Source organism: Cebidichthys violaceus, unplaced genomic scaffold (assembly GCF_023349555.1).
Source record: "Cebidichthys violaceus isolate CVI_PGR_0920_01 unplaced genomic scaffold, fCebVio1.0.p SCAF_23, whole genome shotgun sequence".
NCBI lineage: Eukaryota > Metazoa > Chordata > Actinopteri > Perciformes > Stichaeidae > Cebidichthys > Cebidichthys violaceus.
The window spans coordinates 8,209,441-8,222,273 of NW_027176406.1; the positions used below are offsets into that span (position 1 = coordinate 8,209,441).

At 37.0% G+C, this 12,833-nt stretch overlaps 1 protein-coding gene across 2 annotated transcripts; it reads left to right on the forward strand.

The window, feature by feature from the left end:
- Window positions 1–636: 636 nt before the first annotated feature.
- On the forward strand, window positions 637–12,622 carry LOC137878722 (nuclear GTPase SLIP-GC-like). Of its 2 annotated transcripts, XM_068719113.1 has the most exons (22): window positions 637–714; window positions 1,307–1,388; window positions 1,612–1,724; window positions 1,903–1,947; window positions 2,090–2,123; window positions 2,302–2,394; window positions 2,643–2,733; window positions 2,911–3,127; window positions 3,228–3,455; window positions 4,640–4,840; window positions 4,959–5,134; window positions 6,950–7,043; window positions 7,131–7,218; window positions 7,360–7,481; window positions 7,784–7,960; window positions 8,054–8,211; window positions 8,413–8,536; window positions 9,495–9,603; window positions 9,726–9,859; window positions 10,088–10,169; window positions 10,295–10,373; window positions 10,473–12,622. In XM_068719113.1, the coding sequence occupies exons 2-22, from the start codon at window positions 1,322–1,324 to the stop codon at window positions 10,501–10,503; spliced, it is 2,463 nt and encodes an 820-aa protein (XP_068575214.1). In that variant the 5' UTR covers window positions 637–714; window positions 1,307–1,321; the 3' UTR covers window positions 10,504–12,622. The 2 variants fall into 2 exon arrangements, with proteins under 2 accessions (XP_068575214.1, XP_068575215.1); XM_068719114.1 differs by lacking the exon at window positions 1,903–1,947.
- The last annotated feature ends 211 nt before the right edge of the window (window positions 12,623–12,833 follow it).

The following is a 12,833-nucleotide window of genomic DNA, read 5'->3' on the forward strand; positions in this document are numbered from 1 at the left end:
AAGTTGTGATTGCAACATAAAAATAAGCACTGACTTTTACTTCCTCATATGAACATGTTTATGCCTTTGTCATTTGTTCTTCCTCCAGGAAGTTGTGATTGCAACATAAAAATATTAAAATAAGCACTGACTTTTACTTCCTCATATGACCCTGTTCATGCCTTTGTCATTTGTTCTTCCTCCAGGAAGTTGTGATTGCAACATAAAAAAATATTAAAATAAGCACTGACTTTTACGTCCTCATATGAACCTGTTTATGCCTTTGTCATTTGTTCTTGTCTTTCTGTTGCAGCAACTGTTAATCTCACCAAACCATGTGATCTCTGTCACTGCAGGGAGGAGACAGTTAGTATAAGAGTCCAAAGTACCCAGAGCACCAGAGGAGTGCAATAAAAAGAGTTCAAAAGAGAAAAACTAAATTTAAGATTGTTCAATACTACTTGCATACTGTGGGGATGAATCAAAACATCTGTTCAGCAAAACATACTCTCTATTGCCCTCTGGTGTTCACAGCAAGAACACCTTATAAGAACGAATAAAATGAATACATAATTAAATAGGGAAATTCATCATGGGAGGAGTTTCAGAACCAGGAATCAAAAACACTTTTGTTTATTGTGTGGAGTCGGACAACTATTGAGAGCAAAGGACTTCTCCACCCGCTTGAAACCTGGAGGACGGGATTGATCTACATCTATTGTCTACTCGCTACAGGTAACCGTTTGAATTAATATTATGATATTAAGGAAATCAAACACCGCAGGTGATTCTTATTGACATTTTCTCTTTTAATCGTTTGATTGTTTGGTTTGTAAAAAAATTCAGAGAATAGTGAGAAATGTTGTCACAATTACCCAGATGCTAAAAGTGACACCTTCACAATGCTTGTTGGTCCAACAAACATTATTTTTTATTTACTATTTTTAAGTTTGGACTGTTGCCAAACCTACAAATATTAATTAAAAAATAAATGTAGGTACTTAAAATTGAAAGCAAATATTCACATTCGAGAAGCTGGAGCCATACAATGTTTAAACATGAAAATTTACTTTATCAGAATAGTTGCCAATTATTTTTCTGGCAATTGACTAGTTGATGAATTGATTAATCGTTTCAGTTGTACTTGTATAAACTGTTTTATGTCTATATGAGGTGTACCGTTCATTGTGACATGACTCGTGTTTTCTTAGTCTTTGCTATTTCCTTGAGTCTGTTAATAGAAGTTTCATAACTTCTTTTCCTTCAGTGAAATGTAACTCTAGTTGCAGTGGTTGGTTTAAAACATGATTATTTGTTTACCTTCCAGTTGCCGTTTGTGGTCATGGATGATTTTGTTCGTAAAAAACTAACTGAATGGAATCTCAGCCAGTTGATACCAATATTTGAAGGTAAAGTATTACCATGACTCTCTTTTTGGGCACAGATTTTATACAGTGTTTATATGACCTACCAATACTGAAACGTCTAAGCATCTACAGAACTAAAAGAACTATGAAAAATGCTGCAATGTTGTTCTTCAGTACAATGCTGACATATTCTTGACAGACAGTTTTAAGAAAATGGGAGAGATCAGTTCTGACTAATCCTGGCAATTCTTTTTGTTAATTGCAGAACATGAAATTGACACGGAAAGTATTTACCTTCTGAATGATCAACAAATCACAGAGTTGATCCCAAAAGTGGGAAAAAGGGCAAAATTCCAGGAGAGACTCGAGTTGTTAAAGGTAATGTTCTGTACTGTGAACACAATTTACACAAATACTATATTTCTAATTTACAGGAGCACAGACTTCTGTTTTCATGACACATTATTGATCATATCTCATTAACAATAATAGCATGTGCTAGAATTTTAACATTTACTATTATGGATTTGCAACTATTGTCTTTCGTCACTGGAAGGAACAAAACACAGCAAATCCAGAAACAGTTGATTTGTCTGCTCAAGTAAGTTGAATGAAGTTTCAAGCACTCAGATATCATAAGGCATTTATTATAATTATATAGATCATATTTTCATTGTCTGCTCAAACTTTTACATGGCCACTTAGTATTGATTTAAGACACAAATGTTCATGTTCACCCTCAGGTTTGTCCGTCCACCAGTGACACAAGTGATAAAGGTGAGATACGCTTTATCTTATTGATTACATGTCGTGTTCATTGAAGTTTTTAAGGTTGTAATATCTTACTTTGACTAAGAAACTATATCAAGACCATGTTTTAATATTTTGGGAGGCAGATGCAACAAACTTTTCTTTTTGCTTTTTCTTTTTTTCCCAACAAAAAATATCCAATAAGGAAAGAGAAAGTTGGATCTTCAGGGAGAGTCCAGCCAATGTCAACCACCAGCTAGAAAACAACGACTTGCCAACAAACCAGGATCAGACTCAGGTATTTATAATACTTTCCAAACAATGGCAACCTACAACTTAGTATAGTGTTAACATTGTTATGTAATAACATTTTTACTTAGCTTACTTACATAGCAAATGTCTGTTTCTATATCTTGGCCACAGAAAATACTCTCTCATTTGCTGCCGAGAAAGTTCCTCTCACTCTCTCCTCATTGTGCATTACCGCTTACTTGATACACTGGTTCATGGTTCCTGCTGAACAGTTCTTTACTTTCACTCTGACAGAAGAAATTATACTGTCTAAGGTGAAAAAGATCATGAGATGTGTCTATCAGAAAATACCTCCCCAAGACAACAAGATCAACAACTTCCTGAGGTCAGTATAACGTTTATTTACCCAAAATTTACAGCAATTACTTCAACTGAAGATAGTACAATATGCGGAAGAGGGCTGTTCATAGACGGATCTCTTTCTGACTTTGACACATTCTTTCAGTGTTTTTATGTTTTTCAAACAAATGAATTAACCCACACATAAACTCTTGTACAACAGGAAAAAAATCAGTGATTTGGAGACGGACAAGAGGGAGGTGGTCGGTGTCTTTGGCAAAACCGGGGCTGGAAAGAGCTCTTTGATAAATGCCGTCATTGAAGTGAAGAATCTCTTGCCTTCTGGAAACGTCAGTGCATGTACCTCAGTGATGATTAAAGTGGAGGCTAACATGCACAACTCAAAGTATGAGGCAAACATTGAGTTCATTACAGAAAAGGTAAATTGAGCTGAATATGTTTACTTTTACTTGAAGCTATTTAAAAAGGCATGCCATTTAATTTAATGAAGTTAAACGTATTTTTTTAAATTCTATTCAGGAGTGGAGAGATGAGTTGGGGTTCTCTAAAAATTTCCTTCGGGATAATGCGGATCAGGAAAGTGATCAGAAAGGTGACGATGATTGTCGGGACATAGTTGAAAAGCTGTCAGCGCTGTATGGAGAAGACTGGGAAAATAAATCTCCTGATGACCTCATTGATGGCAAATATTTCAAAGAGATCCCAGAATTTCTCCTTTCCGAGAAGAAGATTTTGACAGTTGAAACAGTAAGTAATCTTGTATCACTTCATGAGAAGCCTTCTTGTCTGTTTGACAGAGGGAAATGTTATTGAGGTTTATGTAATATGCATGCTGCCTAGCCATTCCAGGTTGGTTTAGTTCAACGGTAGTTCAACAAATGTAAAAGTAAAATCAGTATGTGAGATGTCCTACTTAAAAAAGAGTGGCCTTGATCCACGAAATCTACAAACCCATAGAAAATGTACCCTTTATAGACAAATCATAAAGAAGTTTGTATACCAGTAACTAAATATATTAATTTAACTGTTTTAACAACATCCAATCAGGATTTTTCCTCCATCTTTGTGCCCAAACATTTTACATTAAGATTAAATGACATCTTGTATTATTAAATCTCAGTACTGCTTTTGTTCACACTTTTGCTCAGCTGGTAATAGTAATTATTTTTATCTCAATCAGCAACCCAACGTCACCCCTTTGGAGTACCACAAGGATCAGTACTTGACCCCCTTCTATTCAGTCTATTCATGATCCCTTTTTATACAGGGACACTTAAAGTGGACGATGCTCAAATCTATATTTCTCTTTCACTGGTAGGCCGTGGTACCATCGACTCACTTTGTCACTGCATTGAAAAAATCAATGGCTTGAAATTGGTTTCTTGCTAAATACAGACCGAACTGAGGTGATTGTCTTTGGTGCCATAAATTAAATATATATAATTATTGCACACCTTGAATCTTTACCTGACTTTACTTGAAAGATTTTTTCGGACCACATTATGTTTCTTACATGTTCTATCCATATGAACCTTCATGTAAACGTAATCATCAGACCGGGGTCTGCTGACTGTCAAAGGTCAACATGAAACACAGGGAAGCTGCATTATGCTACGATGATAAACATACTTGCTATGACCTAGATAATCTTAGGCACGGTCAAAATCTGATCATCATCAATTTAAAACCTAATTGTCACCCAAAATTGCACTTTTGTATCCACTTCCGGTTTAGTATTTAATATTTCTTGATCCAAATTTAGCTTTTTGCTTCTTTTGTTTCAATGACGGGGTTACTTAATTGCTCTTGTTTTCTATATTTTCCTGTTCTAATTCTTTTGTACAATTTGTAAAGCAGTTTGAAGTTGGAGTCTGTGCTTATGAATGAAATCGCCTTACGTTGCCTTAATCTCATTTTATTATTTATTGCAGGCTAAAGAGCTATCTGAAAAATTAGTCAGATACACAAGAAGCGACCCAAAAAAAGGTAAAGACGTAAAGAGGTGGTATTGGCCACTAGTGAAGTGTGTGACTATCAAGGTGCCAAATAATGATCTTCTTAAGCATGTCACACTTGTGGATCTTCCTGGAAATGGGGACCGTAACAAGAACAGGGACGAGATGTGGAAAACGGTAATTCATCACATGCAATGCTGTTTAGTGTATTACTGTGTTATCTGCTAACTGTGACATCATGTTATTACAAAGTACTGATAACCATCATAATTAACTTGCTGTCATGTCCCTTCAGGTCGTTGGAAGTTGTTCCACTGTGTGGATCGTGACTGACAGGAATCAAGCTGCATCAGAGCCAGAACCCTGGGTGATCCTGAAACGTGCCTCTAGCTTCATGGGAAATGCTGGCCAGTGTCAGCATATTCACTTTATCTGCACCAAGTCTGATCATATTGAAGATTCAGAAGATCAGTAAGTGATTTAAGATGCCAAAAGTACATATACATATATATTAAAGGAACTGTGAGGAATTTTGAAGTGTTTATGAAACGGTCTCAATAATAATACTGATGTCTCTATATGACCGTGGCGGGCCTATATACCTGGGCCTTCAGTGCTGTCGTACTACAGATGAACTACCTCCTAATAACCTCATTATGACGCCACAGCTACGGGTTATCATTTGTTTCTAGGGGTGTAATAATACACGTATTCGTTTAAACCATTCGGTACAAGGCTTACAAACCGAATAATACATTTGAATAATACTAGTGCATTTAGAAAATGCAGAAAGTTAAATTGTGGGAAATATAATGTTTTCACGTATTCCACCGCACACTGAAGAGCACGAGCCATTCAAATATTATTCACATCAGAGGGAACAATATTAACCATATCATAAAAACGATACCATAGACAAATTAACACAGTAGTAACGCTACTGCAGATGTAAAAACACAAAAGCACTTCACTTATCAAAGCTGCTGTTCATTTAAAGACAAAAGTATATCCTCCTTTCTTTGATTACAAAGAGTTTTATGACGCGGTTGTACAGGTTCAGTTCCAGCCAGAGGTCCTCCTGCGAACGTGTTCGTTGAGTTGTAGATCCACCGTCTCAGCAAAAGTTTTCAAAAGCATAGTAGCTTGTGAGTGTCCTGCCATGCTTATGGTGTTGTGTAGCTGCCTTGGTTAGCTCCAAACACCAAGAGCTCAGTTGCAAGTAAAACGCATTCTTAACCATAAAATGTGCAACGCTTCTCCGACGCTGTCGGCCAGAAATACCGTTCGTACAAATTCTTTTCCTGGCTGGGTCAGGGCTGCTAGCTGTGGGGTTGACTGACCCTTTATTATGATGTCCATTTTTTCTGGAAATGTCCTTCTTGAGAAATCCGTTTCTCCTCCTCCAGCCATGGAGTGTTAAAAAAACAAAGCTAGGTAAAAAAAAAAGAAAAGAATCTACACCAAGCAAAATGCTAAAAATGTCATGTCAATGTCATAACTTCTTGCATATCTTTCAACTTGAACTGTTACTACTAATACTAACTTCTGCTAGCTGCTTCAGCATCACAACAGTCACGCTAGCCCACTGACCAATCACGGCACATGTTAATGCTGACGTACTTGTAGGCTACCTCGCCAGCTCTGGCACGTCAAAGAATACACCCAACGTGTCAAAATATAGATCTGATTGGTTGAAGACTTTGACAATCAACAATATCATCACCATATACTTTAATCTGCAAGGTCTAGCTAGCAGGCCTCGGGCCTCTCTTCTTACCTAGAGAAATAGAGGCTGAATCTGATTGGATAAAAGCTCTACTTAAAACAAGCTGCAGGCTGGAAGCAGAGCAACAGAGGAAGACAGTAGCTGTGCAATGAGAAAATAAGTTAATGGGAAAAAATAATTAGAATACATGTACTGTATTTGTGAAAAATTATAAAATAGCAATAATTTTGTGATTCTGTTTAGGCCAGCAGAGAAGGCTTTGCTGGCCATGACCACTGCTACTGCTGTATGACCTACATAAGAAAACGAGACCACCAGCGAGTAGATTGTCTATTTCTATAAAGTCATTCTTAGTTCTTTCAAAGAAATTCCTTTAGAAATCACACTAACACACACTAAACACAACTAACTACAGTGAAATAGTAGTCTGTAACTGTGTCTCTATGTTTACAAAATGGCATAGTTCTTTCCAGAAAACTTCCAAAAAAAAGTTGGAATTTGAGGTTTCAGTTCTCCAAATACTGTATGAGGTGCAAATTAATGCTAATATTTTAATTTAGTTCAGCAGCTGATGTCCGTGCTTTGATATTGAAAACAAATGATCGAGCCAAGAAAGCAGTGAATGAAGAATTCAGAAAACTAAAGGAGGTTAAGGTGAGTTTTATAGACTGACAGAAAGTATAACACAAAGATTGTCTACGACTGCACGCATGCCTTAAAACCAAAACTTTTTCTTTTTAGAAACATTTCAGTGATGAAAGTTTCAGAGTGTTCACAGTGAGCTCCAAAGAGTTTCTAAAAAAGAAACGTCTAGATCGAGACGACACTGGTAGGTGAAGTCTTCATATATGAGCACATTTAGATTTACTTTACTTAAACAAAACAAACACAAATGACTAATTAGATTATGGCAAGAAAATGTAATTATGTTTTGTAACTATTTAAGATGCAAAATCATTTTCATTTACAGAAATACCCAAACTTCAGGAATTTCTGCAGGATCTCAATGACTGTCACTCAGAGACGTTAAACTATGTGTCTGGAGCTCGTGGGATTCTCTCTCTGATTCAAGGGGCCAGCCATGGAGAAGGGGTGAGATCAAGAAATCCAATCTCTTTATTTGTCTTTAATCATTAATATTGACATAAAACAATGTGAAAACATGTTAAAGTCAAAGACAGACTACGTACATGTAATATCATCCATACATACATTTTAGTTGTTTTCCTGAATTTGTGTCGCTTCAGAGAGGCTACATAACGACAGTAATTAAAGGGTGGTCTAACTCAAAATCAACAACATTTTGTATAAATGTGAATAAATCAAGAAAACTCAGTCACGTAGCAGTATGGTTTCATTGCTTTGAATACTGAATGTGTTGTTGTTGATTTCAGGCTGACATAAAGACAGCTGTGTACACAATCCTTCAACTAAAGATGAGGGATGAACTTGATAAAGTCAGGAAACCAATGAAAGAGACTCAACGGGCTTTTGAAAAGTGCCTCAGTGAGGGGGTCGAAAAATCTAAAAGTTCATGTGAAAAAGTCTTGGAGTCGGTGATATATCCTCCTGTACGTATTTGAATTATAACAACATCATTACAATGGATATTGCACTTCATATGAATGTCTTAAAATGTTTCTGTTTTTTCTGTTATGTTTCAGAATAAGTCAGGTAGGGGTTTCCACAAAATACTGAAGTGTATAGTAGAGCACGATGGCACCTACAAAGAAACAAAAAAGGGGAAACAAATAAACCTCAATATGAAGTTATCTTCATGCCTGACTGAGAGCATTGATGAGGAATTCAAGAAGACCTTCCCGTAAGAAATGACTTAATAAAGACATAAAACCCTGTGCAGGCTAATTGTACAAACTATGGAGAATGTCTAGAAATAACTAATTGTAAATTATACAGTTATAAAAGTTATGTGATATAATGCATACATACAAATTACATTATTGAAATACAAACTTGTCAATGCTGCGTTTATGAAACATTTCAACTTGTTAACATGTTTCAGAAATGAAGGAAAATGTGGACCATTCAACGGAGTCCTCAATTCATTTTCACTTGACACAAAGAAGATGAAAGACAAGACAGAGAACAAAGATGTCGAACTGCAACTGATATTTCTCAGTACAGAGGTAAAAGAGGAGAATAGTACCATTAGTCTCTATTAAGATATTAGTCCAGGTCAGAAAGGCTTCAGCAGAAGGGTGAGAAAATCATCCCAAACATCAAGTCTGTTACTGAGGACTGACATGAAGACTAAACATGAGAGAATGAATGAAATATAGATGTTTTTAGAAGATAACACATATATTACATTACATTACATTACAGTCATTTAGCAGACGCTTTTATCCAAAGCGACTTACAATAAGTGCATCAACATTGGTAATCAAAAGAACTACTAGTCACCAGAAGTCATAAATACATTTCCTTTTCAAAACAAGCATCTAAGAGCATGAAACAGAGCATAACTCAGAGCCAAAGTACAGCGCAGAAACAAGAAAAACAGTTAGTGCTATAAGTAATATGAATACAATAAGTGCAACAAGCTAGTATGAAAACAATAAGCGCTAAGTGGAAGGCTCAGGGTAGCACTTCCTGAAGAGGTGGGTTTTCAGCCTGCGCCGAAAGATGGGCAGCGACTCCGCTGTCCTGACGTCAGTGGGAAGTTCATTCCACCACTGTGGGGCCAGGACAGAAAACAGCCGTGACCGGGTGGATCGGCTGCCAGGACCTCTGAGCGACGGGGCGACCAATCCCCCCGAGGCAGCAGAGCGAAGTGGTCGGGCGGGGGTGTAAGGCTTGACCATGGCCTGGAGATAGGAAGGAGCTGTTCCTTTCACTGCCCTGTAGGCTAGCACCAGAGTCTTAAACTGGATGCGAGCTCTTACAGGTAGCCAGTGTAGAGAACTGTGTATACACTGTATATGAAGAAGTATACAGTAAATGTCAGTAAAAACTGGAGAAACTTGCTCCTTTTTCAGGTAAAATCTGGGGGGGAGGGGGGACACACACAAGATGAGCCTATTTGTAGATTACCTTGATTTTAGTTAAAGTATGTGGATCAACGATTCATATTCTCTCTCTTAGGAAAAAAGGATGAAGACAAAACTCAACAAAATCATCCGCGACCGTAAGAAAACAATCTACAGCAGTCTGACGACAACAATTGAGACAAACATGCAGAAATACTATGACGGTACAACAAAGATCATGACATATAAAACCTGACACTGAAAAAATAAACATTATTCATCATAATTGTGCAGAATGTAATTATAACTAAATTTAATTAACTTTAAGTTTTCTGTTTTATTGTAGAAGCAAAACAAATTAATGGACCGGGCACGCTGAATAATATGAGGGAAACTATTGTGAAGCACGTACGTGGGTCAAAAAACGTCATGTTCCAGAAAGCTAAAGATGTTATGTTGAAACAGCTGGATGACTTGATGGTTTGTAACATTTTATAATACGTCGTACGATGAGGATATAGTAAAACATGTTGTGCTGCTTATCTTTATCTACAATTCTAGGTCATCATATATATAATCAAGTGGAATATGCCTCTTTTTGAATACTGCTTTTGCTACTAAAACACTGCAGGCCTTTTCACAAACATTCAGCTTTTGTTATAAGACACATTTTGGCTGTAAATGATAAAGATTTTTATGCTAATATAGAGGGACATCCTGGACAATCTGGAAACAACAATGCAGGAATCAATCGAGCTGTCGCTCAAGACAGATTGTGTCTCAATCCCAGGTAAAGGCAACGTTACCAAATAAAAACATAATAATCATTAAAAATACTGATTGAAATGAATAGGTCAACAAATTCCAATAGTGTGATTAATAGTGAACTTGATGTTAACATGTTTTTTTCTTTAGACGTTACATTGGAGCTTGAGATTGTGAAGAACCACTACAAAGAACTGAAGGGAAGCTCAGATGAAGAACCACCAATTTGGTAAAACTGTTGTTAAAATATCTACATAATGCCTCCAGATTGAGCTGTTCTGAATAATGCTAACGATGCTTTTTATTACACTGGTGCTGGTCCTCCCAGCCCGGCAGCTGCACAGCTGATAACCAACTGAAGAGCCCTGCATGTTAGAGACGTGAGGCCTCTGGATGTGGTCTCAACCATTTTTGTCAACTCATCTTATTCAGGTTCTCTTTGAGTGTTTTGATATGTACTTTGAATTCGCTTGTTGTGATCAAACCAGGTACATTGTGGATTACCAGTGGCGGACCGTGCATTTTATTCCTGGGCCTTCTGTGCTGTCCTACTAGACTTGAGCCATGTCCAAATAAGCTCATTATGATGCCACAGCTATGGTTATGTGTTTCTAGGGGTGTAATAAAACACGTATTCGTATTAAACCGTTCGGTACGAGGCTTAAGAACCGAACAATACGTTTGAATAATACTAGTGCATTTGGAAAATGCAGAAGCTTAAATTGGTGGACTGCGCTCACGTAACAGACAACAGGCTTTGTGACCTCTGAACCCGGAACAATAACAAAAAACAGCTGAGGCTGCGGCACCGCACGTGTCTTCAGGGGGGCTAAGCTAACTAGCTTAGCGGGGAGCTTGAATGGATTCAATTGTCCGGACAATAACCCCGCGCATGACGGGATGCTTCGTAATTAACGGACAATGCATATAGTCAAAATCAATGTAATTAACACAATGACAAGAAAAACTCACTAGAACCAGTCACATATATTTATATGACAACAAAGCAACAAATCAATCCAGCAACACTGCGGCGCTAGAGCACGAGCCATTTATATTATTCATAAAAAAGACACAATAGACAAATGAACACAGTAGAAACGCTACTGCAGATGTAAGGACTCAAAATCAGTTAACTTACCACAGCTGCTCTTCACTTAAAAAGTCCACTCAGGTCTCTCCAAAAGTTTTCAAAAGCACGTAGCTTGTGCGTGTCCTGTAGTGTAGCTGCCTCGGTTAGCATAGTAGCTGGCTAGGTTAGCGTAGCGTAGCTCCAAACACCAAGAGCTCAGTTGCAAATGAAACACATTCTTAGCCATAAAATGTGCAATGCTTGTCCGCCGCTGTCAGCCAGAAATACCGTTCATACAAATCCTTTTCCATGCTGGGTCAGGGCTGCTAGCTGTGGGCTTGACCGACCCTTTGATATGATGTCCAGTTTTTCTGGAAATGTCCTTCTCCAGAAATCCATTTAAAAACGCTCAAAATGTCATGTCAATGTCATAACTTCATACATATCTTTCAACTTGAACTCTTACTAAACGCTAAGATCTGCTATATAGCTTTCTGTTTGACAAAAGCCACGCTCTCCTTAAAAAAAGCTGCACTGGAAGCAGAGCAACTGAGGAAGACAGTAGCTGTGCAATGAGCTAATGGGAAAAAAATAATTAGAATACATGTAGTGTATTTGTGAAAAATTATGAAATTATAAAATAGCAATAATTTTGTGATTCTGTTTAGGCCAGCAGAGAAGGCTTTGCTGGCCATGACGGCCCACCACTGCTGTATGACCTACATAAGAGACCACCAGCGAGTAGATTGTCTATTTCTATAAAGTCATTCTTAGTTCTTTCAAAGAAATTCCTTTAGAAATCACACTAACACACACTAAACACAACTAACTACACTAAAATAGTAGTCTGTAAAAATGATAATACTTGTAGTGTATTTGTAAAAAATTATTAAATTCTAAAATAGCTATAACTTTGTGATTCTGTTTAGGCCAGCAGAGAAGGCTTAGCTGGCCCTGACGGCCCACCACTGTGGTTTACATGGTACAGGTCTTAGTCACCAGTCCACTATGATGTCCCAGATACATTTTGTTTTAATGATTTAACATTTTTGTTTTCTTGAATATATACGGGTTTTTTGTCCAATTTTTAATCATAGTTTAGTCTTGGTTGATTGGGATTTAAATTCCAATGATTTTCTGGGTGTTTAACATAAATCCTGAACCTTGATCACAAAACGTACTCTATGCTGGATTTTCAAAGAATGATTTTAAGGACAAAACTTTCTTACTTTCTAACTTTCTTACTGTGAAGTAATGTTTTCTAAGTGTGTTAATTCATCAAAAATTGGATAGAACTAGATGATAGTAATAAACCATTCTATCTGGTTTCTCATTATTTACTGAACAATAGTTTTGTCTTAATCTACACTGATTCTAAATGAATTTAAAGTTTTTGACATGGTATACTGGCCAATAAAGTTCACTTTTAAAGTGCCACATGTACTTTGGCTTCTTTGTCGTTTGTGTTGTAAAATGATCTAAAAGCTTCTTTAGGTTCTCACTAACATCAGTTTTAATTGTGAGATTAACAAATGATTTTCCAACTTTGTTCTTGTCAAATTTTTCTTACTTAAAACTTCTCGTCTTAGATCTGACCTAAAATTAAATTGCCTGAAA